This window comes from Abramis brama, assembly GCF_963993115.1.
Source record: "Abramis brama genome assembly, chromosome: 9".
NCBI classification, from domain to species: Eukaryota; Metazoa; Chordata; class Actinopteri; order Cypriniformes; family Leuciscidae; genus Abramis; species Abramis brama.
This window is the reverse complement of record NC_139971.1, coordinates 33655860-33683192: the sequence shown is the minus strand read 5'-3', so window position 1 is coordinate 33683192 and position 27333 is coordinate 33655860. Positions and strand designations below refer to the sequence as shown.

Sequence of the window (27333 nt, the reverse complement as noted above, 5' to 3'; positions counted from 1 at the left end):
CATTAAAGCAAATTATGTCATTATAACACCATACCTAACTTTATATGTACAGAAATATTTCAGTACTGTGGAATACATGATATGCAGTGAACTACCTGACGCAAAACTGTATTATACAAACCTGCTAATTATTATGCAGTGATGTCACTATGCGTGCGCTAAGCTGTGGTGTTTAAATAAGAGACTTGAGTTTGTGTCCAGTCTGCGCCGTGCCTTGATTCCAAAACCCTCCGAACCTCCCTGGTTTAACATGGTTAATTAAGTAGCTTCAGGTTTTGCTATCTATCTGCATCCCTGCGCAGGCTTTGTATGTCTTTGTATGGGCATATTTTATCTCCTCCACTGCACCGCTGTAATATTCCCTTTATTGAGTGCATATCGCTTTTGTTCAGAAATATGAAGGTAAGTCAGGCCTTTGTCTGAGAGAACCGATGATGAATAACTCCCAGGGCCCATTTGGGGCCTGGCTTGTGTTAACGGCTTGTACGCCTAGATTTTCAGGGCGGCGCTGCTCTTTTCAATTGACGCTCGCCGCAATAAAGGAGCGAACATTATAATAACCCAGCTGAAAGAGACGTCGGGTTGCAGCACTGGCAGCTATGCGCGGGCAGAGTGCCGTGATCCGCCAGGATTATCCGCGGTGGTGGTGTGGCAGGCGCTAAGGGAGCGGGGCTTTTATTATGGAGTGTTTTATTGCTGACGGGGGTAAGACTGGCAGGGGAGGAGATGCAATAAAAGGCAGCTGTAAAATATTGCGCCCTGAGCTTCCAGTTGTCTTGTCGCTTGGTGGAAGAATTACAGTGCAGTTGTGGGGGTGATAGAAGGAGGGTATGTGTATCTTGTCTATGAGTTTAATGTGCATATACAAACAAGTGGGGTTATACATGTGTGTGTGTGTGTGTACTGGGTGTCAGGCAGAAAGCTGAAGTAGGTGTTAATATTGGAGTTAGGCCTCTGGAATATAATAACAATCCTGAAATATCTTTACCTGTGGCGTCGCGAGATATATGGCAATGACCTAAACCTAATTTCACTTTCTACTCAGACACACACAATGTTGTATGTGTGAAAGATACTGAGCTCTGCTGGAAAATAGCTACATATTTAGCTGGTATATTAGCGCTTTAGTAAGGTGGCACGTTTGTAGCTGACTGACCCGCTTGGACCACCTAGAAAGCAGCTGCTATATTCCAAAACACACTTTAAGCTGGGTTTTCCAGAAGGGCGAACTGACTGGCATTTTAACACGCTGTCACCTCTGTTTTAGGACTTAAAAAAGGTCTGGCTATAATTAAGTGACCCAAATATCTCGCATCAATCTGCAGTGCAGGGGCGTTAGTGGAGCCATGCGTGAAATGTAAGAGAGTAATAAATCAGTCTTATGCTTGTTATTACATTGAGTTTAAAGCACTGTGACTGAGTAAATCAAAATAATAGACACACTTGCTTGCTGGTTAGTTCAAGCTCATCACTGGCAGTCACACTAGTGTGCGTGTGTGTGTGTTTGTTTAACCTACATTAAACCTACTCAAGGATAGTAAAACCTGTTTAGTGTAAGGGGATAGAATATATAGTTTGTAGACTATAAAAACCATTACGCCTATGGAGAGTCCCCACAAAGATACCACAACCTAACGTGTGTGTGTGTGTGTGTGTGTGTGTGTAAGTGCGTGCAACTTAGAACTGTTGTGGCTTATAAATATTAATTAAGTAAAGTGATTGGGCAAGATTAGGAACAGTCGGGTTCTGGAAGTGAAAATGCCATTCGAATTTTCTTCACAGCGGAATTGATTTTTAACGATTAACGATTAAAGACAGACCTACTGTGAGCTCAGAGGTTGTTAATCGATGGTATGTGCTTTTGTTGAAGCCATCTGCCAACATTATCTCAACTTATTTTTTAAATAATCATTTTCAACAGCGGAATTCCAGGTGTAAAACTACATTACCCATGATTCTGCGAAGAAATCTCCACCAATCAGAGAATAGAAACAAACAAATCATGTCATAAGAACCACCCACTCCCATGAAGCACCGCATATTATGTAATTGAGTCAGTCTCCCTAGACTCTCCTTTAACTATTTGTGTGTGTAGGCCTATGTGTGTATATAAAAAATAGTTTATATAGAGTTTATATTAGAGTGATATATATGTATATATAGGCCTAACTCTTTTTCGTTTCAAGTTTGTAAGGTTGTGATTCACCTTGTAGCTGGTTGTTTTTGTTCACTGCATATAACTTCTGCATACTGCCATATAGTGACATAACTACCAGTCCATCTTTGCTGGCCACAAACACTTTTTCAACACCTTACACTAACTGACGAATGCATAATACAGTATTTCTTCTGTCATGAAAGCATAGAAATGAATAGGTAAATTATGGCTGGGATTCTGTCTGTGTGTGGCATGGTGTGTGATAGAGAGTTACCGAGAGAGGGCATGTTTGCCGCTCTCTTTCTCTCTTTCTGTGTCTCTTATTACTGCTGTTTTGGCAGCTGACTGTGGGTAATGGACGCCGAGCTGTCAGGGAAATTTGTAGCTGTCTGCTTTACAGGGGCTCTCCATTCCAATCAGCAGCTGTCAGCCTGGGCCCGGGTGGATATTAATGACGGCCACTAACTGCCTCGCAAATTCTCCACACTATTTGGGAGCTGGCATGAAATAGGGTTGTGCTTTCTCAGTGCGCTGCGGTAGACTAATGGAGAGGGCTCAGATATCTCACTGCACCAGAGACACAAGCTCTAAAAACTCCAGCCAGCCACAGTCTCGCTCTTGCTGAAGGATTAGCACTGCCACTGAAGGCTAAGGTGCCTCTTTAGCGGGTATTTACAGGTGAGTCCTGTTGCCCCCCATAACTCTGCCCTCATTAATTGTCATGTACGACACAGTATGTAATAGCTATAATTGGGTAATGATCATAAATAAAGCTCGGCTGACTAGAACGTAGGAGGTTGAACTAATAGAAATGTTCAGGCGAGGCAATAAATGTGCGTCTGACGAAGAGAGCATGTGTGGGCTGACTGGGGAACATGCAGCACATTTGCTTATAAAGGGAGTTTTGGGAGCAGCTGACCAATAAATCCTTCAGGCCAGGAGGGTAAGGGTGGGCAAAGGCCGCAGCTCATGTAGTCGGCCGCAGTGTGTGTGGGGGAAAAAATGGCTGGGAGAAGGATCAAGCATGTGATAGGACACCTGAGAATCTACTGATGATGGCATATCCCCTGTCTGTCCCAGTCACTTCCTGTTTGGAACTGGCTTGTTAGAATTACAAGGAACTACTGAGTTAAGCCATGTAATTTCAGTCATTGCAATGTGAAGGGGAAACCCTACATTATCTCTGGAGACCAAGGAAAATTATAGCTCATATCAATGTAAACCTGTTAACCTCATATATGTAAACCTGTTTAATCTTGCCATAGCATCTCTGTTTTGATTTCATGCATCATCGTGTTTTCATAAGAGATTTCAGTTTTTCTTTTATTGATCTGCTGCTGCGTGTGTTGTTCAGCTTTGTTCTGCTTTATCTTTCATCTCTAGTCTGTCAGTCTTCACTCATCCGATGCCTTGCAGTGTAATTAAGACTAATGCCAGTGGCCATTACACATTCCTGACCTGTGACAGCCACTTATTATACACTTACAAGGTGTAACAAACCGTTGTCTTAAGATTTATGTCTCGGTCTCACTCTGGGGGAAATGCCAGATGTCTTTCACTTTCAGACTAAGAGCGAGCGAAATGTGTAAAATGTAAGCTTTATTTGCACGTAAACATGGCTGTTAGTGTATGTTTAAGCAATAGCACACAAACAAGAGTTGTATGGGTTTGTATGAAACACAGCTCTAAATCAGCACTTCAACACACTTGCTTTTATATAAAAAATGTTCTATAAAAACGTTCATATAAAGTACCTTTAAGAGAAAATTTGGCCAGTTAATTTGTATAATTTTTCTCCACCAAAGAAAGTTACAAAATTGCCATAGCGTTTATATCACTCTGGTTGTCTGGGCTTGTGAGTTCCAGACACGTTGTCAGTTTGTGTATCATTGCATGGAATTTTTAGCAATCATTCAACTGATTCGTTATAAAACACTGATTCTTTCAGGAAACAAAACAAGCATCCGGCTGCATCTGAAATTACATACTCTCAAAGTAGGTACTTATTTTGAGCAAGTAATTACTTTTTGATCATATGAATGTGTCTGGTATGAATGTAATCCAGATATATATGACATTCGTCATGTCATTGTTATGTGACTTACGGTGTCAGTTGTCGTTTCTCTGCCATTCACATTTGTGTTGCCATTTACTCTTGTGGCCTCATAGGATATTAAAGTGTCCATCAGATGCACACTTCAGAATCTCGCCAGAAGTAGTAGGTTATCTGGGTACTTTTCACCTATATGCTGTGAATTCAGGGAAGTATAGTAGGAAAGTATGCATACTCTGATGCAGCCACCATCTTTATTAGTGAGTCATTGACTCATTGATTCAAAAACACACTCGCTTCGTCCGAAATCGAATACTTTCCTTCTATATATATCTAAATCTATATATGCTAAAACTGTACACCAAAAGAAGAGTATGTCCGAATACACAGTATTCAAAAAACAGTAGGCATTCGTCAGTGCGCATTCGATGGACAATTTATTATCCCATGAGGCCACGGGAGAGGATTTATGAATGGAAGTGAAGCGATGCAACTGACGCTGGTAGGTCACATGACAGTAACATCATGGCGGTTGTAGTACATCCGAATTACATTCACACTCCCATATTCATACTACATAGTGTACTTTTTTTAACGGCTACAAAATAAATTCAAATTCAAATGTAGTACCTACTCAGACAGTACGCCATTTCAGATGCAGCGACTATCTTTATGTGAGTCATTACACGCATGACATCAGTAAATTGTGCTGAAGCTTTGTTTGAAACTGTTTTTGATGGTGGAGCAAAAAAAAGACAAAGTAACTGGATATATTGTGTCTAAAATGTAAATTACTCAATAATAAATTATTGATAATTGAAGCTCTTGTAAAAAAAAAAAAGACAAACACTAGAATAGAAAACAACATCACTCATGCTTGTGTGATATTGCTTAAATAGCAGATAGACATGAGTAAACAGGTTAAGCTTTAAACAGTAAAAACAATAAGTTATTAAGGCTTGTAATATGATACGAAACAGCCCTAAGCAAATGAATCAGATTATATCTATAGGTCTGCTTCCCAAAACATCTAAGCAGTGCAAGGGCAGATAAACATGCATGACGCATGTCGATTTTTGCATGCACGTAATAGGAGATTTAAAAGAACTTTTTCTTGGCACAGATCTAGTGATGGGGAGAAAGAGATAAAATGGTGTTAATGAGAGCTACTGAAATGTGGTAAAGCAGGTGAGGTGAATTACTTGTTTTAACACAAGGTTTAAATGAAGGGTAGAGAGGTGAAACCATTCAGCCTGGAGGCTTCCTACACCCTTTCTCTACAACACTAGAATACACACACCCAACCCTGTCAGACAAGCACTTCATGTAACTGCACATTCGCACGCACACACACACAAAGATACACAGAATGTGGGCCAGGACGGATCTCTCATCATAGACTTGTTGGTTGTTTTGGCAACAGCCAGCAAAGAAACGCAAAGACAACACACTTGATAACAGACAACAGCTCACAAAGAGACTTGTCATAATGATGAATCTAAGCATTGTGATTTGGCCTCTGCTTCCGACAGCCTCTTGTGTTTGTGTGTGTGTATCTGTCTGTCTGTCTGAAGCGGCTCATTAAGAACTAGACCACATATGAGACACTGTGGAGATTCATTCCATCACACCTGGAGATTGGCAGCACTGAGTTACGAGTTCGTCTGATTATTCAGGCGGTCACAAAAGAGAGTTCGGACTGCCCTTGCCTCAGGTTGGCTTCCGTCAAGAGTGCACTGGAGCGTGTCCGAGCCCGTCCCTGACTACTATAATTAGCCAACTTTAACTGCTTATTGTGAAGCATGCATTCGTTTATAAAAGATCTGTGTGTAGCACTGATTGTGAAAGGGGAGTTATGAGCCAAAGGGTTGATTTAAAGGTATTTATTACTTACCTGAGGCATCAGGTGTGTGTGAGAGCTTGAAGCCTCAGTACTGAGGTTGAACCAAAGGTCTACTGAGAAATTGCATGTAGAATATTGAATTTCTGTGTTTTATTAAGTATTTGGCTCTGTCACAATGTGTACGGGTCCGTTACTTTTTTTGTGTCTATATATATTGTATAAATATATGTATGTATGTATACACACACACATTATGCATACAATGATACATTTTTGCATAGATTTTTTACTTTTCTAAAATATTTGTTATTTTTGGGGAGCATAAAGCTATAAATGACTGGGTGATAAACAACACTACAATAAAGTTCAACTTAACATTAAATAACAAGACTAGTAGTAGTGTGTATATGTATATATAGTTGAATATATGTATATTATATATAGGAAAAATAATAAGTCAATGCTTTTGTGTTTTCTCACAATACGTTTTGCGTTCCCCTAAAAAACAAACACAAAGTTTCTCGGGAGACTCAAAACATTTGCGAGAGAATGCCAAAGTATTGACATATAATTTTTCCTCCATCTAATTTTTTTTTTTTTTTCTTCACTCAATTTTTTTCTTCCACCCCCATGTCCCTTTTGGGGCTTCATGACATTTACTAATACATTATTTCAAAAAAAAAAAGTTGTATCTGTTAATATTATTTATTGTATCTGAGCATACCTGATCTAACAATAAGGTTGTGTTTTTTATTAGTTAATGCAACAAATAATGTTAACAATGGGACCTTATAATAAAGTGTTACCCTGTCCAGATATCATAGGATGAGAAAAGCCTAATTTAAATGGTAGTTTGGCATAATCTTTTAGTTGTTATTTTATATATATCTTATTTCTGATTGACCCTTAATCTCTGGAGCTAATAGATGCAGACATATTAAAAAGACCTCAATAGATTTTATGAGGGAGGGAAAAATGGGTCAGAGGCCCTTGGGTGTATAACAATCCTGTAATACAGAGGAATAATAGGACCGGAGGGACAGAGAACAGAGCTAATAGGCGGGTGTTGATCTGTTGGCCCCGAGAAACCTGCATTTAGTGACGTGTGAGCTACGTGACTGAACAGAACACTGAGACCCAGCTGTACCACGGCATCATTAGTGAGGTATGTTATCTTAGATTTCATCAGATCGCATCGTCTATCTCTCCATAACTGTGTGCCGCTCACGCCTGTTTTCCCAGTACACATTGAGTGAGCAGGCCTTAGCACTTTCTAAAGGCTTTCATTTGTTCAGGTGTTTAAATGTTGTTGTTTGCTTCAGACTAAGCCAGTGGCTGTCACAATGAAGTTAGTATACATAGCTTGACTTGATCATTATGTCCTTCAGCCATGGAAAAGATAAATTGCATTTTTTATGGTGGAAGTGTGGCTGTGTTTGTCAGGTGAGAAGGTTGTTCCTCCACCAGACATGTTTTCGTAATGCTGTGGGATTTTTCATGCTTCAGTGGCAGACCAGTGATTTAATCTAATCCTCATTCCAAAGCGAAGTCGTTTTATTGTTCGGAAACTATGCAGAACCGTTCTGGGTTCCTGTTAGTTCAGTGAAATTAATGCTCTGTGTCATCCTGCTTTACGCTTTTAAGTTTGCAAGTTACATCCGAAGTGGTTTGGTTTATTCTAGGCCACAAACACTAATTCTTATTTGGAAGAAATAAATGTGTCACTTCCTCTTCTTTTATAGCCGTTTATCATCCATCTGTGCTGAGGATGATGATGCGCACAAACACAAATACACCCATGACACTGTTATTTCACACAAACACATTTCACAGGAATCATATTTTTTTGGAGGAGATATTTTAACACTTGTGTTTAGCCAACAGATTTCATTTCATGAATACTTTTGCCAAATCGTATATCGTCTTGCACAGGTATAACGTGCAAAAAAACAGTGCAATTTTTCCCACAAACGCCTCTTTATTTCACAGTGGGTCTTTTAATAAACCACCGTGTACAATGATAATACTGTTTAAATTATTCAGAATAATTCGCATGAACGAAGATGCTGTTGATTACCACAGAAAATCATTTACAATAATTTGCACTAACATAGAAACGCAGACCTTGTTGTCCCATAGACTTTTATTTATAAGTGTGTTTCTGTCCAAATATTTTGTTGTTTGCTTTTTATAAAATGGGTTACAAGTTATTTAGAAAATGTATATTCAGTAAATCTTTTAATTTATCAATATAAACACTATTTAACCTGGAATATTTTGTTTAACCCTTTCACGCATAGTGGTCACTACAGTGGACAGCTATTAAAAAAGCATTTTCTTGAATTTGCACGGGTTTTTATGGCAAAGTTGCACATCAGCCTCTTCATTGGACCCTGGTGCATCATCCTATAAATTGCAACCAAGTGGCAAGCCTTTGTGTTTCGATTTTTTCCCCCTCCAAACCAAGATGGCCAAGGGTCAGTCAGACATGCCAAGTTGCTCCGGAATATCCACCCATTCCTTCTATCCTATGAGACTCTTGTAGGTAAAAAAAATATTGCAGCATCAAGCAATATCTAATGAGTCATATCACAGTAAAATTTTCCAAGTTTTGATTTTAGATTGAGAGAAAACTCTGATTAATCACATGTCCACTGTAGTGGACGTCATGCATCAATTGCTATATTTCAGCTACAATTCATAATTATAATGTGAATATTGTTTTTGAAATTTAAAACTTAAAAACTTAATCTGCAGTGACTTTTTTACTGTAAATAAATGTACTTGTATTATTAGAATGTAATTTTCATTAACATCGAAAAAAGTCATGTGATTACATAATGTATGACACTTGTAATGCATTACTTTACTTGTTAGATCAAAAAGTAATCTGATTTCGTGATGCATGTTATTGTAATGCGTTTTTTTACTCATAACATCAAAAAGTAATCTGATTACGTAATGCATGTTACTTGTAATGCGTTTCTTTACTCATAACATCAAAAAGTAATCTGATTACGTAATGCATGTTACTTGTAATGCGTTTCTTTACTCATAACATCAAAAAGTAATCTGATTACGTAATGCATGTTACTTGTAATGCGTTTCCTTACTCATAACATCAAAAAGTAATCTGATTATGTAATGTGCGTTATTGTAATGTGTTTCTTTACTCATAACATCACAAAGTAATCTGATTACGTAATGCATGTTACTTGTAATGCGTTTTTTTACTCATAACATCAAAAAGTAATCTGATTAGGTAATGCACATTACTTGTAGTTAATTACTTGTTAGATAAAAAAGTAATCTGATTAGGTAATGCATGTTACTTGTAACACATTACTTTACTTGTAACATCAAAAAAGTAATCTGAATGCGTTATGCATGTTACTTGTAATGCGTTACCCCCAACACTGATCATTTCAGATGAGATTGAAAAAAACGTATCGCTAGGTTTTCTCAGAGGAGGGCTATGATAGAAATGTGCATGTCCATCTTGAACATAATCAGAATTATCAGCCAATAAGGGTAAATCTTCATACTCTGGTGCACTGGAGGGAGCATCTGAGTGGTTTCCACAGTTGTACCTTGACATACTGTAGAAAATTCTGATGGAATCACATCCTCATGTTCTGATATCAAAGATACGCGAAGTGCAACTTGTATGAAGTTGTATGAAGCCTTTGCAATATTTTGCATTTATATTTTTTGTATATATTTTATAGTTTTCACATGATTTGATATAATTGTATTGATTAGTTTGTTAAATTCACATACTTTATGTGTTTGATTATTGTCTTATATTTAATATATTATATCTTAAGTTTAAACCAACTGCATGCTGTCCACTCAAGTGGACATCTGAAGATCTCTTTGAAAAATTTGTAAAAAAATTAAATAAAAATCAATTCTTGTTTTTCATGCCCTAAGAGCAATAAAAACACACACATAGGAAAAAAATCCTGACTGAGGTTAACATAATTCATGCATGAAAGGGTTAAATGTAGCTATGTTCATCTGTTGTGTCCTGGTGGAATATTACTTTAAGAAGAATTGTAATACGATCTTGACATCTTAAAACATTTCATTTCAGAACCAGAGGCATTTGATACGTCTACTCAAAGATCAAACGTTATAGCATTTAAATTTCCATTGAAACGTGAACGTTGGCTCTTTAGTTTCTCACACCACAACACTTGGAATCAGATGGCACTGTAATTATTGCATCTTGATGAGAGTCTTTTCCAATTAAACATATCAAACTTTGAAATCAGCAAGCATGAGAGAACAGGACAGTAGGCGTTGAAGAATGTGTTGGAGATCAGATTAAAAAAACTATTGTTTGACATTAGAGAATAAGTTGTGGAGAGTCATGTTGGCTCATGGTCAGTGTAAATCCAACCTTGTTTTTCCTTTTTAGTGAAGTTCCATTGCTTTGAAGAGGTAGAGAAGCATATTATTCATAGGTTTACCAAGCCACACCATCTGCCAGCCCACATCCTGCATATTATACCTCTCCATGGAGCAAATCAGTTTGCTTACCCCACTACAGTCTCCTCACACTTAAATAAGTCCTTTGGACATTATTGTACTGTCATAATTCATTGTAATAATTTGTTGAGTTGGCTCATGCGAAAAGCGTAGCTTAATTTGTTATTCAGATGCTTCACCACCTGTTTGCGAGCCTGTGATTCTTGGTGCACTGCCATGCAAGAAAGGCATTTTAGAACACAAAGGGACCTTTCGTCTGTCACACAGAGCTAGTTATTAGCGTCTCAGGATGGGAACAGACTGAGAGAGGTCTGAGAAGAGGCCAAAGCTAACCATTTTACCAGGCTGGAAAATATTGTAAACATCAGACACCCGCAGCCAAAAAAACATGGTGGTCTATTACTGTATGTGGGCAAGTAATTGATCCAAAATAATGTCTATCCACGGACAAAACAAGGGGAGAGTTATGGTAGGAATCAAATTTTTAAAGATATTTAAGGAACAAAAAGATATTTTCATTAAAAATCTTCCCATACGAGTTACAATATTTTATTTATTTATGTACCATTCAAAGGTTTGTGGTTAGTAAAGGTCCTTGCACACTGAGTCTGAAATTCACATCCGAATTTTTCGCACATTAAAAAATAAATAACGACTTCACGTTATGTCAATCACGCTTGCACACTGCCTCCGAAACTTTCGTCCGTCATAAAAAAATTCGGATCAGGTTCGATTTTCTGCGTTTTTCGCATCCGAAGCAAGCATTTTGAATGGTGTTTTGACAATTCAGAGCCACCGAATCACGACTACGAAAAAATGCATGCGAAAATTTCGGACTCAGTGTGCAAGGACCTTAAGAAAGAAATTAGATTTTTTTTTTTTGACAAAAAGCAAATATGCATTATATTGATAAGAAGTGACAGTAAAGACATTTACATTGGTACAATAAATATACTAATATACAGTGAGGAAAATAAGTATTTGAACACCCTGCTATTTTGCAAGTTCTCCTACTTGGAAATCATTGAGGGGTCTGAAATTGTCAGCGTAGGTGCATGTCCACTGTGAGAGACATAATCTAAAAAAAAAAATCCAGAAATCACAATATATGATTTTTTAACTATTTATTTGTATGATACAGCTGCAAATAAGTATTTGAACACCTGTCTATCAGCTAGAATTCTGACCCTCAAAGACCTGTTAGTCTGCCTTTAAAATGTCCACCTCCACTCCATTTATTATCCTAAATTAGATGCACCTGTTTGAGGTCGTTAGCTGCATAAAGACACCTGTCCACCCCATACAATAAGTAAGAATCCAACTACTAACATGGCCAAGACCAAAGAGCTGTCCAAAGACACTAGAGACAAAATTGTACACCTCCACAAGGCTGGAAAGGGCTACGGGGAAATTGCCAAGTAGCTTGGTCCACTGTTGGAGCAATCATTAGAAAATGGAAGAAGCTAAACATGACTGTCAATCTCCCTCGGACTGGGGCTCCATGCAAGATCTCACCTCGTGGGGTCTCAATGATCCTAAGAAAGGTGAGAAATCAGTCGTGGCCTAGCCAGTCTCCAGACCTAAACCCAATAGAGAATCTTTGGAGGGAGCTCAAACTCCGTGTTTCTCAGCGACAGCCCAGAAACCTGACTGATCTAGAGAAGATCTGTGTGGAGGAGTGGGCCAAAATCCCTCCTGCAGTGTGTGCAAACCTGGTGAAAAACTACAGGAAACGTTTGACCTCTGTAATTGCAAACAAAGGCTACTGTACCAAATATTAACATTGATTTTCTCAGGTGTTCAAATACTTATTTGCAGCTGTATCATACAAATAAATAGTTAAAAAATCATACATTGTGATTTCTGGATTTTATTTTTAGATTATGTCTCTCACAGTGGACATGCACCTACGATGACAATTTCAGACCCCTCCATGATTTCTAAGTGGGAGAACTTGCAAAATAGCAGGGTGTTCAAATACTTATTTTCTTCACTGTATGTATATATATATATATATATATATATATATATATATATATATATATGTATGTGTGGAAATTGTGATATTCATTATTATTATGTTTTTATTAAATCAAACTTTTCAACTCAAATTATTATTATTATAATATTTGTAAAGGAAAAAGTAAAAAAATAAAAAAATAAAAAAAGAAGCTAAACAGAAGCATTATGAACTCAGAGTAGTAATGTGTAATTCTCAGGATCAGAAATCCTCCTGCCCACACAAGCCTTGTTGGTCTCAAACATTGGGTCTCGGTTTGAGACGAGCCTTTATGTCTGAGGAAGTGGAGCTGATCTATCCGTCCCATCAAAACAAAACACTCAGAGAAAAGAAGCCCTTAAGCATCCGAGCCAGGTACGGCATGGAATTCAAGTTCAACCGCAATGCCACCCACTCTCTTTACCAGCGCAAAGACTACAGATCAAATGAATTCGGAAATGCGCAGTTTTGTGGCTGAGCTATTAGTGGCTTTCGGAGCTGGCAGTTGTGGAGATGGATGGATTAGCTGACTTTAATAGCTGGCACAGCAGCATTAGAGCCAGGCTGAAGCAGGAGAAGAGGAACAATACGCCACATTAGAGAGGCAGCCAGCAAACACCAAGCTAGTTCTAATTAGCATTCATTAACTGTAGGGGAAAGAGCGATTATAGTCTTTAAGAAGTGCATTAGCTAATGTTGCTTTTTCACATGTCAGCAGATCTGAATGGGGACCGTGTTGCTACATCAAAAGGTATTTGTGTTACGCTCTCGAGATCGGTTGGGGGGTGTTAGTTCGGTTATCTCAAACAGTGCTCAGCCTTTGTTTGTTTGGTTTTAAAGCTTCGGATGCAACTCAAGCTTGACTGGAGTTTAGGCCTGACCCTCAACTTAAACGTTACGCCTGCTTATCCATATCAAATGACCCAAACTAAATACACATGCAGGGAAAATGAAAGCGAGAGTCTTTTCAGTACCTGTAATATTCCACACGTCACACAGCCGGGCCGAATATTTGCTCAAATTAGCCAGGTCTGACTTAAGCATATCAGCGCATATTGTTCGCAGTTTGCCCCATGGCAAGAAAAGATATTTTCTTTTGCCATCATGTTGACAGTTTCCCAGAGCCTTGAGGAAATTGCTCTGGGTGTATGTGTTGCTGAGTGAGGCCTATTCCCAGACGGTCAATATTTGTCTGTTTGTTTGCCAGCGAGGCCCATAGATTAAATGGGACAGGTTAGCAAGCCTCATCTAAACAGTGAGACACTGTCATTTGAGAAGTTAATCTTTTCCCCTTATTCGCATTCTCTAATGAGACGCAAGTCAAACATTAGTCAGCCGCTTGTTGTTATTAGCGCATTCACCTACACAATCACTTCTATGTTAGATTATGATTCATGCGGAAAGCTTTCGGTGCGTTTAGGGTCACATGACAGCTACTGTTGATTCTACCAAACCAACTGTTTGCACAGCTCTCAGGGCATAAAAGTGTCTGTGATTACCGAGGAGACGTGTTGATACGGTCGTAGGTGGGGTGGGCGTGGATCTTATGATTCACTTACCTTTGTAAAGACAGACAAAGAGTTGACCTTGGGCCTGTTGTTTGTGTCCTTTGACAAATTGACCTTCCCTTGCAACCCTGAGAAGACACAGCCCTCATTAATCCCACAGCGCGCTTATAATAGGCTGTAAATATGTGCGATGTAGATGGAACGACGGGAATCTTTGACCGATCTTTGTTGGATCACCGGCTCCTTCAGCAAGAGCCAGGAGCAAAAGAAGGAGAAGAATGCTTTGCTAAATTCCTGTCATCTCTGTATCCCATGCTTTGTTGCCTCTGTTGTGAACGGTCAAGGTTCACCAAGAGCACACACTAGGCCCCCTCACACACACACACACACTCACAGACGGTGCACTCCCCTCCCCCACCTTCCGCTCAGCCTGTTTGCTCAGCTAATATTGACTCTCCTGGCTAACACTGCCTCTATTGAGCTGAGCCATTCACAATAATGTTTGACCAGCATTAGAACATCATTGAGATAACAGGGGAGGCGAAGACCAGGCCTCGCTAAGGTTGTCCGGCTAATGAAAACCAGAATAGGAGTAAATGACAGGGGAACTGGGAAAAACCACCTCAAGATGAACGCGGCTTCCAAACCATACCGTATTTGCAGTGTGACGTACATCTACCATTTCAAAAATGAGGAAGAACAAACAGCTTTACAGCACCTTTTCCATCCCGTTCCAAGTACTTTGCAGTCGTGTATTAACATTTCAGTATTTCCACTCATTCGCGGTCTCAGTATGCTTCTGTTGCTCTCTTGGACATATTTCTCATAAGTCGCTTTAAGGATAGTCAGTTCACTTGGCAGCCATCTTGGTAAAGTCTATACAGGCAGTTGATTTTCAATGTAGGGTAAGAAAAATTTGTTATTTTAGTATTTTTAAATATACTAGCCTATTATAGAATGTATTGTTTTATTTTTATTTATTATTTTTTGTATAGGTTGTAGTAATTTAGAAATAAGTTATGGGCTTCTGTCATTTTATATTTTATATATTTCTAATTAACTTTAATTACTATTATTATTATTATTTTTTAACTTCAACTTATATATTTCAACTAGTTGCCAAGACAGCATTGTTAATTTTTTTCAGTAGTTTTTCATTTGATGCTTTTTATCTAATATTTATATTTTATTTCAGCTTTATTTCAATTAACAACATTGATTTTTTTTTATTTATTTTTTTTTATTTTTTATTATTATTATGTTAGTTTCCGTTAACAAAATCAACCCTGGGATAAATTGAATAAAGAGAGGCTAAAATCTCCAAAACTGTATGTGTCAAAATTATATTTCTGTAACATATTTCAAATCAGTAATAGACTTTTTTTTCCCCTTTCTTTTTACATTAAATCATGCTAAATATTTTTCAGGTGGATTCAGTTAATGCTTTAAAAATAAAAAATAAAAGCTCTATAAAAGCATACTACTCTTACTATTTCTGTCATATGGCAATATGCTGAATTCAGCCTCCCATTCATTTTTATACAAGTGGTCCATCTCCTCCCACTGTTTGTACCCAGCAGAGCGTAAATGAGGAGAGATGGAGGAGACCCGGTGTGAGCGGAGGAGAGTGCTGCCATCTCATGGTCGTATGCGGTCCTGCTCCTGACTTCTGCTGGGCCACACTTCATGCCTTGTGTGAATGGCTTCAGGTTATATTTCCACTCAGCCATGTAAGCTAAATGAAGCATATATAATGCAAATAAGAGACCAAGTGAGAGAGAGGGAAAGAAGGGAGGTGTGGAGGAGAATGATAGCAGAACAGCCCTCTATAGTGTTGCTGGTTGAGAAGAGGGAGAGGACAGCATCTTTTTGTGTGAAAATCTGCCATTTTTGGGGGAAGAAAACAGAAAACGATTTTATTAGGCCATATTAATAAGACCATATAAGGTTTAACTATAATCTACAGTCAATTCGGTAACGCTTTATATGTATTCTATATATAATATATTCTTACAGCATTTATTAACCTTTGTGAATGTTAGTTAATAAATTCAGAATTCTAGTGTTAGTCAGAATTCAATGCAAGTTCACAATGCATTAACCAATGATAACAGATGCAACTTTGATCTTATTAGTAAATGTTGAGATTAACATTAGATTAATAAATTCTGTATAAGCATTGTTCATTGTTAGATCATGTAGTTAACTAATCCTAACAAATTAAACCTTAACGTAAAGTGATACCGTAAATTCTGATGTCGTTATATGCAGGGAGTTTTATATGTAAATAGACAGCATGAAAACAAAATAATCTAAAATGGCTGTGTGTCAGCGCAGGTGATTGCTATTTAACTTGACTTGGCAAGGCTGCCTCTGTGATATTTAGAATTAATTATTCTAAATGTCTGTCAGCAGCGATGGCAGACCAGATGCGTTCACACGACAGGTAGGATCTTGCATAACAATGCAGATTTGTCTTATGTCAACAACCAGATCTAAGAACTATTATATAAATATATAGATATAGATATATATATATTGCATGGAGCACATGGCATGCTATATATATACATACATAAACACACACACACGTACATATAGTATATAGTATAAGTTTTGAAGCCTTCACTGAGCCCATATTCTCAAACTGATTTTATATTTAATTTATTTTTTGCAGTATACGTACTAGTAATACATAGCGAATAGCTTATGCTAGCTATGTGGAATGTGTCCAGTGGACAAAAAAAAAATCTGGCAGTGGCCTTATATTGGCTTTGACAGAGACGAGAGATAACAGAGAGACATTGGCTGTTCTTTATTAGATTCTCCTCTGCCCCTCAGCAAACAGAAGTAGCTCCGGCCAAACAAGCTCAATCAAAAGGTGGCTTCACTGGACGATGTTAGCTCAGCAAATCCAGCTCCACACACACGGCTTCAAAGAATGGGCCCATCTCCACCTAACCTTTGATGTATTGTGTATTGATCACGAGGAGAGCCGGGAGAGAGTGATGCGATGGATGCCCTAAGAGGGATTAGTGGAGGCCTGGCCAGGCTCAAATACAAATGTTCCTAAAGAGCAGCTTGGTCTCTGGGGCTTGGCCGGCTGCCCTGTCCCCAGAACAACACTGTAGGAGTGGATGCTTTAAAAATGCCGGATTAAAAAAAATCACTTTTAATTAAAACAGACATGCTTTGGTGGATAAGAACTAAGTCGGTTGCTCTGAAGTGACTTCAAAATCACTCAAAACACAAATGACTCCATATATCACACTTTTTTGCCAGTCCACTCCAGAGGGTTTTATACTTTTGTAATGTAAAGGCCCAGTTATACTGTCATGCACTCATCTCCCGTCTTTATACCTGTCTCTCGTCAGGGAAGTTAAGTTAGAATGACATTGTGAGTTTTGCTTCTTTTTTTCTTTTTCACCACAGACAATCGGAACGGGCCGTCTTGGAACAGTGTGTTCGCACCTGTACCTGACAGCCACTGTGACGGGTCTCTTCAAAGTCCGTGTTTACAGAACGGCTCCTCACGACTACATGAAAGAATGGAAGAGATGAAAATCCTCTTTGAAAGACAAGAGCTGGGTATCTAAGCAGCAGCCTACAACATTTCATTGAAATAATATTTTTATTGATGAACGCTTACGGGGTAAAGGCACAGTGCATGTCACAGCCTGCCACCATTTGATATCATTTCAATGAAATCACACAGACTTTCAACAGGCAAAAAAGCAAGGCATGCAAGAAAGCGTGTGTATTTTACGCATGACACTGAATGCCTAATTTTAAGTAATTAAATACTACGTGGTAGTGCATACAACTAGTATACCCAGTGCATAGAGGAAGTGGATACAACTTTTGTAGTATGCAAATACTAATTGTAGGGGGGGGCATAGTTGAAATCCACTGAATAACACACTTGCTCTCTAATAACATGTATGAATTGGTTCATTTGAACAGTTTGTTTTAATGGATCGTTTAAAAAACTGAAATACATTTAAAGTCATGATGTAACAGAAGTAGCAACATTATTTTCTTTCAGAATACATTTTCATTAAATTAATTTCACCGAAAAGATCAATAACATAATTTTTTTGAAAATATATAGGTAGATTTCCATTTCATGCCAACTTTAAATATTTGGTAAGACTTTATAATAAGTATACAGTAAAAAAGTGCTTACAAATGATTAACAAATTATTATAGTGTATATTGTGGACTCTACATTGTTAATATATTAATAGGCAATATGCAAATAGTGAGTTCACTGTAAATAACACAATTATTATTGTTTAATTAGCTCATGGTAAAGGAATAGTTGGTTATTAGGAGTAAATAGAAAAAAATGTTACCAAATATTTTTATTTTTGGTATTTTGAGTAGCAGCTGTCACTTTAAGATCCTGCTTGTTTGGGACAGATAAATGAAATTTAAATTTTAATGTTTTTTTTATTTATTGTAGATAGCTTGCCTAAGTCTCTAGCTCAACACTACACATCGGTAACTGGATGAAAGCAGCAAGCCATGTAACCGTGCAGCGCTGTGAAGGACTCACTGTGGTCACAGCAAAAGTGAGTCAACGGAAATCAGTTCTGGCAGACTGTCACCGCTGCGAGGTCACAGCCTGTTAGTTTGGGCAGCGCATGCAGACGTCAAGACAGCTGCAGAGAGTTAGAGCACTGTCAGAAACAAAGACCCCGAGGGGAATATAATCAACTGTTCATTCATACTCGTATTGTGATACACATGAAAGGATATTTATTCTGTGGAAACTACTAGTTTCTTATACTGGAGGACATCCATGTTATTTATTATGAGCTTTTTGGCATTTGCACTAGATCTGTTAATTGTAACATTCCTCTATTTGGACAAATATCCTTCATAGTAAGAGGATCATTGTCTCATTTTACATTTCAAAATGTAATGAAAGTTTCTAAACAGATGTCTGGAAGGCGTCCATTAACTCCATTAAAAAAATATTTATCAGCATCTGTGAGGGAGAGTTCGCCCAAAAATGAAAATTCTGTTATCATTTATTCAGCCCCAGAGGTGGACAGTAAAGTTCATTTACTTGAGTACTGTCCTCAAGTACACTTTTTGAGTGTCTGTACTTTACTTGAGTATTTTTTTTTTTCTGGAAACATTTTACTTTAACTTCACTACATTTGAAAGACAAATATCGTACTTTTTACTCCACTAGATTTCTGTCAAGGTAGTAACGTCAGTCAGGGGATGATTTTGGTTGCAGGGGTTGCATTTTGGTTGGAAATAAAAGTCGAGTTGACGTCAGATTGATGTTAACATCCAACGTCGATTTGACATTGCATTTTGGTTGGAAATGAAAGTCGGGTTGATGTCAGAACCCAAAAAAGTTTAAATAGGGCACTATTTGAGGGAACAGCCATTTGAGTGTCCGAAACCATTGTGGATGTTGAGTGCACTTATTCAATCTCACATTCAATCCCACTACTGGAACTGTGTTCTAGTAACAATAATAAAACAATGCATAGACATTTACTTTTTACTTTTGATACTTTTAAAAACGAGTACTTCTGTACTTTTACTTAAGTAAAAATCAGTCTTTACAACTTTTACTTGTACTGGAGTAATATTTGACCAGTAGTTATTTGTACTTTCACTCAAGTAAGGAAGTTATGTACTTTGTCCACCTCTGAGCCTCATGTCATGAGTTATTTAAAGCAGAAAATCTTTTTCAAGATGAATTTGAGCCTGTTCCTTAAGCTATATACATTCCAAATACTTGGAATATGATGCATATGGACCTATTTTATGGTGTTTTTGTTGGAGCTTGACAGCCCCTGGTCCTCATCCAAAGTCATTGTGACGAAGAAAAGAGCAGCGTTAACATTCTGCTCAACTGACAGGAGTTTGAGTAAATCAGGGCTTTAACCATAACAGACTCTGAGGGAGACAAGTACTACTCAACTTTTTTATGACATTTTACCGTTTTGAAAATATGCTATCTTTTTACAGTATTCATTTAATTCATAACTTAAAGGGATAGTTCACCCAAAAATGAAAATTATGTAATTAATTACTCACCCTCATGTCATGTCAGATAAAGTGATCGTGTCTCTTTTGTACTAAATATATATTTTTTAAATAATTAAACAGTGAAGCCAAAATTAACAATTCATATTGATTAGTTTTACAGTCACTTTATGAACTTTTTGAAGCGTCAAATGGCGCTTTTCCAATGCATGGTACGGTACGGCTCGATTCGGTACGGCACGCTTTGGCGCTTTTCCACTGCATGGTACGGTACGGTACGGCTCACTTTAAATGGTACCACCTCTGTTGAGGTTCCAAGCGTACCGTACCGATACTAAAATGTGCCGTGAAAACACTGCAGATCACTGATTGGTCAGACAGAATCATCACTACCAGCATCCGCTAGATTTAAATAGCCAGTAGACAACAGCCAACGCTGTAGCGCCTGTTTTAAAAGTATTTGCTTTAAAAAAAAAAAAAGAAAAAAAAAAAAGAGTATAAACTTCAAAAAAAGAAATGGCTGAATCGTGGTCAGTGGACAAGGTGCAGACGTTCCTCTCGTTGGTTGCCGAGGAGTGGATGGGGAAACACGGAATGAAAAATTTGCATTTAATATGATGATATCATGGCAGTAGAGACGGCAACTATAACGATCAGTCCCACCCACTTTGAAGCGGTACTAACTGCAGTGGAAAAGCAACCGAGCTAAAGCGAACCGAATCTTGCCGTACCGAGTCGAGTCGTACCACGCAGTGGAAAAGCGAAGCGAGCCGAACCGCTCCGCGCCGAGTCGAACCGTACCGAGCCGAACCGAGCCGTACCATGCAGTGGAAAAGCGCCAAAAGTGTCAGTTGTGTAGCTGTCAATGGTGGAACAAAAAGCACTCAGATTTCATCAAAATGATGAAATTTGTATTCTGAAGATGAACAAAAGTCTTACGGGTTTGGAACGACATGAGGGTGAGTAGGCCTATTACATTTTGGGTGAACTATCCCTTTAAGGTGATAAGACAAGAAACATTAGACATACCAATGATAGTGAATGTGTGCAAATTTTAAAGTTTAAAGTTGTTTTAGTTCTTTAGTTTTAGTAGATTTAGCAGTTTAAATTCGATAACTCCATAATTAGAAGTAACTGTTCTTTTACCATTACTTTTTCTTTATTCCCTTAAGTTCTTTATTCCCTTATGGCCTTGGAGTAAATAATGACAATTTGAATTTTGGGTGAACTATCCCTGTAATAATCAGTAAAAAGAGTGGATAACACTTTAGTTTAAGGTCCAATTCTTACTATTAACTAGTTGCTTACTAGCATGCATATTACTAGGATATTGGCTGTTTATTAGTACTTATAAAGCACATATTAATGCCTTATTCTGCACGACCATATTCTACATCCTTAAACTTATTAATAAGCAGTAACTAGGACTCTATTGAGGCAAAAGTCATAGTTAAAAGTTAAAGTGTGAATTAGACCCTAATCTAAAGTGTGACCACAGAGTGTTTACCAAGGAGGTAAACTGTGTTATCTTACTCCCTTTTTTTACACGAGAAACAAGAAATACAGAGCATTTAAGATAGTCACAGGCAGTTCAGGCGATACACAACACATTTTTTAGTCAGCGTTATGAACACGCCTCAGGACAAGGCAAAATAGACTGACCTAGTGTGTTAAAATGCAGCTCATATCTCAATTTACCCTGCGTATTGGTATGCGTGCTGATGAGCAGGAGCCAAAGAAGAGTGAAGCACCACAGTAAAGCGAGATGAGACCTCGGGGTGGGCACGAGACACGCTGAATGACAATTGCACCCGACTGTCAACACTCATCTGCATTTGAACCTCCCTTTGGACTGACACACTGGCTCACGGGCAGCCACGATCCTGACATATCAAGATGTAGAGCTGGAACCCTGCTCTGGGCCTTCATTAGCAAAGCGCAGGGCTCATGCAGTATTTACAGAGTCGTCCACTAATTGAGTTTTAATGTCAGTGACTGCTCCCCAGGACACGTCTAGATAGGTATATGGGCCTTTAAAGGGCAGGCTCATCTGCGGTTCAATCGCCACCAACCACAACATGCCCTTCTAAACCTCATCGCCCCTGAGGGGATCCCGCCATCATGATATGCAAGAGGAAAAACTCCCCTCTCATCTAATTCAGCTAAAAGGCTGGAAGAAAGCCTCCTCAGCTGACCACCATAACCAGCCTTTGTCCCGGTGGTTAAAAGATTAATAGAGTCAGCATGGCAGCCTTGTTTACAGCATATGAAGGAAGGTTTCCACTGCATAATGCCAAACACTAAGTGTTGACAATCCTCTCCCTGAGTGTCTACATAATACATAACATCAGCCAAACATGGGAAAACAGAAACGGCCTGTGCGCCGGAGCCGGCTCCGCTGACATGACCTGACAGGCCGTGAAGCTCAAGCACACCTGGTTTACACGTCAGATCAAACGCCGATCAAGTCAACAAGCTACGGACAGACCATGATGAAAATCTTACATTTTAACTGCATCTGTGGTGTCGGTTGATGTGGGAGAGGAATGATTAACGGCAAACTGATCGTATTAATGAGAAAATGAACCTAGAGTGCTCAGGTTGACGCATGAAATAAACATGGAGAAATTTGCATCGGTAATGGTTTGGTGTGGTGGGGAAACGCGGCGAGAAGCTCATTAGGTGGTCTGCCTCACTCCAAATTATTTTGTGTCCGTTTCTCTTGCGGCAAGCGATAGACTAACAGAGGACCAAAAAAAAAAAGACTCTGCAGGAATTAATCATCCAAATAGCAGATAAACCATGCAATCATATATTTTGAAAAGCCAAGCTGACTAATTAGTGTGAATTCAAGCAGGCAGTTCTCCAGTATTTTCTCTCTAATTCTTTATTGTGTATTCTGCAGGTGAAGCACTTAAATAGAGAATTACTTTCACTTTGTTAAAAGAACTTCCTGCCTTAGAAATGTGCCAAATGACTACTGATGCATTCTGGTAAGTGGTTCTTCCCTAGCTTAGAGAATTTAATAGCAAAATTACTTTCATTTTCTTTTTTTAAAGTCAACATAAAAGCATTTTTTATTTTCTATTGTAATTCATTTGTGCAGATTGTTGCATATAACTGTTTTGTCCTTGTAACCTTTAATCAAAATATAATAACTTGGCTCTCTTCTTCTGAAATGATATTTCTTTTCCGCCAAAGTCACTTGGCTAAAAAGTTAGCCTATTACTGGATTATTTTACTCTATTCTGGTATGTAAAGGCCACTTTTAACCATAAAATGAAGAGAAACAACAATAAAAAACATTACAATACAGAAGTAAACTAGCAGGATTTCATGTTCAGTATAAATAATTTAGTTATTAATACATCTTTTTTGGGGGGGGGGGGGGAACCCATTCGATTCCATGCATTAGCATACAAGCTACGGAATTCTACGAAAGCAAGGTTAAATAATAAAAACACCAATTGGCTGTGTATTAGTACATCATAGTAAATCAATAAGCTTACCATAACTATGAAGGCTTTTTTACAGTGCTAACAGTGCTTTTCACTCCAGATCTGATGGCATAAGTGAGTAATATATGCTTATTTATTTGAAATTGCTATATTTTCCAGTGAGGAGCTCTCTGAGTGGTAGTCTTCCAGGGTTGCTCATGTGTCTCTCTCTTTTTCTTTCTCACACTTCATCGGATCATAATCCTAATGCAGTAATCTAAAGCTCTATCATAGCATAACATTCTCGCTAGCTCCAGAGCCATTGCCAGCCGAGCCAAATGATTATATTGTAGTGTGGCTCATCAAGCTGCGTATGGTCAAAAAGCAGAGCACTTGATGGCTTGCACAAGTGAGTTTAATGTCTGCTCGTTGCTTGGAGCCCTTGACCCTCTCTTGGAGGCGCTCCATGTTAGTCACTCTCTAGTGCCTCCAAATTGAAATGGAGTCAGAGGAGCAGATGAGATATCCACCATCAGGCTTTGGCTGTGGAGCTAATAGAGAGATAGATACAGGGCCCATGAGCCATTCTCCTTACACAACTCAGATTGAGATGTCACAGAGGACAATTAGCCTACTGTACAATCCATGAGCAGATCATTTAAAGTGCCCCATTATGCTTTTTTGGATATTACCATTAATGTAATGTGTTGTATATCTGTTTGTGAATGTAAAAAGACTGTAAAAGTTTTGAAGATCACAGTGCACGATAAATGGAGTTATTGTCTCACAAAGGAAATTCCAGTCTCCTCCACAAACTGTAGGTTTGTAACAAATTTGCATAATGCCCATCTATGGTCTTCATTGGCTGCCCATGAAAAGCATCTACTTTGACCCGCCCTCAAATTCTGTAGTTGTAGCTGAGGCCTGGAAGAGTTTGTCGACATGTCAAGAAGATAATTTTCTGCTCTGCGAAAGCAAAGCCACTTTCGCATGCACATCCAATGAGGACTCATGCTGGAATTGATACGGTAAAACCATCGTCATCGTTACAGTTTGAATCATGTTTAACTCTTTCCCCGCTAGTATTTCTATTTTTATTGCCAGCCACTGCCAGCATTTTTGATAATATTAACAAAACTTTCATGGCCACCAGTATATTTTGTTGTATGAATATCTGAACATGCAATATATATTAAACGAAAACGAAAACAAAAAAAAGTTTTATTCTAGCTTCGTGCATTCTTTTCTTATCAACACTTGAATGTGGGTAAGTTTCACAAAAAAGCAACATTTTGAAGAAAAACTACAATGCACAAGCAATGCTTTTATAGCTTGTTCTGCTCCTTTTTTGCCTGTGTTTTGATCTGGAGATTCAGTACCCTTTTAGATGATGCGTAATAGCGCCCCCTACCATATAACATTAGCTATGATTTCCATCACCCTGTTTTTATGCGCATTTTGAAGTATTGCATCAGAAACGAGTGATGGAAACACCAAATTTCGGAAAAACTCACTCATTTTTTTTTTTTTTTCGCTCACTCGAGGTGGTTTTTGACTTGTGCGAAAAAGAGTTCATGCGAATAATGGGAGATGGAAACGCATTTCCCAAATAAATTTTGACGTAGAGAACATTAAACCTACGTGTTTCATGGGCTGTTTCCACTGATGGTTTTATTTATTGTTGGTTACTAGGTTACCAACACCACCGTCATTCGCTCAAACAACTTCGCACCTAATCCGCATTTGTTTTTTGGCGAACTGAAAAGATTCGCTTCACGTTTGAATGGAAACCCAGCTAGTGAAAACATGGAAAGCCGGAAAATTACGTTAAGTGTTAAATTGTTGAGGAAGCCTCTGGAGCTGAAATCCAAATATGGTAGCCTAGTGGGCATTTCATTTTCAAAACGCGCTGCAAGCGATAGACCAATCACAACAGACTGGACCATCTGACGAATCAGAGCAGAGTAAGCTCTCTGAAAGGAGGGGTTTAGAGAGACTGAATCATTGATCTAACCATTTCAGACACTGTGACAAAAGAGGTGATGCTGCAATGTATATTATGAGAAATTTTTTTTACCTTGGATGTATGTAAACCTATGTTAAGAGACCTCTAAAACAATATTAGGAACCTTTAATATGGGCCCTTTAATATTTTGAGAACGAGACTATATGGTTTTATTCTAAGCTGAAAGAGAAATCCCAGATAGAAAGACAAGGTGGATTCAGTTACAATTTTTTTTTTTTTTTTTTTTTTCTCAGAGCAGAAAAACCTTTGTCCACAAACCTCATTTCAGCTTGCTGTGGGAATGAGTGGTAGAATACGAAATTCTTTCGAAATTAAATTGGCAGTTTTGGCCTTGTAAGCAATCTTTTTAATCGAAAGGTAAATCCAGGAAGGAAGTTGAAATATTGGGAAAATATTTTGGAGGAAGTTTGCCTCATTTGAAATGGAATGTCTGGGCTCCAAACTCTTCAGACATGGTCCACTTCAGGTACTTGAGCAAAATTGCTACCACTCCGACCTCCTTGACCTGTAAACATAGGCACACTTTTTTTGTCCTGATACAAAATTGCTTCCACTCAAAGCAGCAAACACTCAATCACCTGCTAACATCTTAATTCTAACCAACCAAAAAATACTGTGTAGTCTTACATTTTGCATCAAGCTTCCTTGCCAAAACCCTGAATAAGCCAATAAGCTAATGACCCTTTTTAATAACCATTTACCACCTAATTTAATATATATATTGTACATAGATACAAATACAGCAATTTCTGCAATTTAATTCAACAGTCTGTCCTGGCATATGAAGTAAACTGTTGAACTCTCAGGAAAAACAACTGATGGTCTGGGCTCATTCATACCATCATAAAGATGTGTAGAAATGTTTGTGTTCGTACCATATGTGAGAGATGTGTGAACAGTTTCAGATTATATTACGGTAATAATTCTTATCTAGATCCAATATCTTTGTGAGACTGAGTCTGTATTAAATATTTAATTGAAAACAGAAGCATGGCACCATACAAACACAAAGAGCTCAACAACTCCAATATAACAAAACAAAAATAGCACAGCCCTAATGTTTTTCTTTGTTGGTGTCAAAATGGGAGAAAGTGGTCAAATCAAGTGCTAAGCTTTCTGAACCGGTTTTAATGTCACTTGTCGTAATGTACAAACAACAGCAGTGCATATTTCAGTAAGACGCATGACATTGGCACATTTACTTCTGGCCTCTGTGAATTGAGGCTTTTAACGCATTTCAGTGATGCCAAATCAGATTTGATGCGTTAAGTAAATACAATTTCATAATCTAGTGCATAATCATAATTCCTTTAGACTGGATTTCAGAAACGTTTATTTACATGCCATGGATGTTGTGCTCACTAAGGCAGAGCCAACTAAAATATATTTTGTGAGCAGAATAACAAGCTAACAGCACAGACATTCAATTCAATATTTGTCCATTGATATTCTGATAGATTTATCATTCATTTATTTGTATATTCTTAATGTGACAATCACTATAACAAGATAATACAAAGCCCTTATGTGTTAAGCATGAGTTCCTGTAGGTCAAAGAAAAATTGTTGGCTTTTTAAATAGGTTTAAAACAGGTTTAAAATGTGAACATAAAAAAAGGCTCTTAAAACACTAGTCATCCTGTCTAACAGTCACTACTCAAACATGCATGACTGTAAAATGTCTTTTCCCCCCAGTAAAGTTAAACATTGCATCTACATCTCAAATTATATATCGTTTATTAATATTTTATGGAAATGACAAACACTTTGGCCAGAAAAACACTATTGCTAAGGCTAATTT

General features: G+C 38.0%; 1 protein-coding gene across 1 annotated transcript; it reads left to right on the top strand.

Annotated features, from left to right (window-relative positions):
* The first annotated feature begins 7114 nt into the window (after nucleotides 1–7114).
* Nucleotides 7115–18592, top strand: LOC311089819 (uncharacterized protein). The gene is made up of 5 exons (XM_084124812.1): nucleotides 7115–7219; nucleotides 15636–15785; nucleotides 16471–16501; nucleotides 17488–17643; nucleotides 18521–18592. The coding sequence occupies exons 2-5, from the start codon at nucleotides 15696–15698 to the stop codon at nucleotides 18568–18570; spliced, it is 327 nt and encodes a 108-aa protein (XP_083980938.1). The 5' UTR covers nucleotides 7115–7219; nucleotides 15636–15695; the 3' UTR covers nucleotides 18571–18592.
* Nucleotides 18593–27333: the final 8741 nt, after the last annotated feature.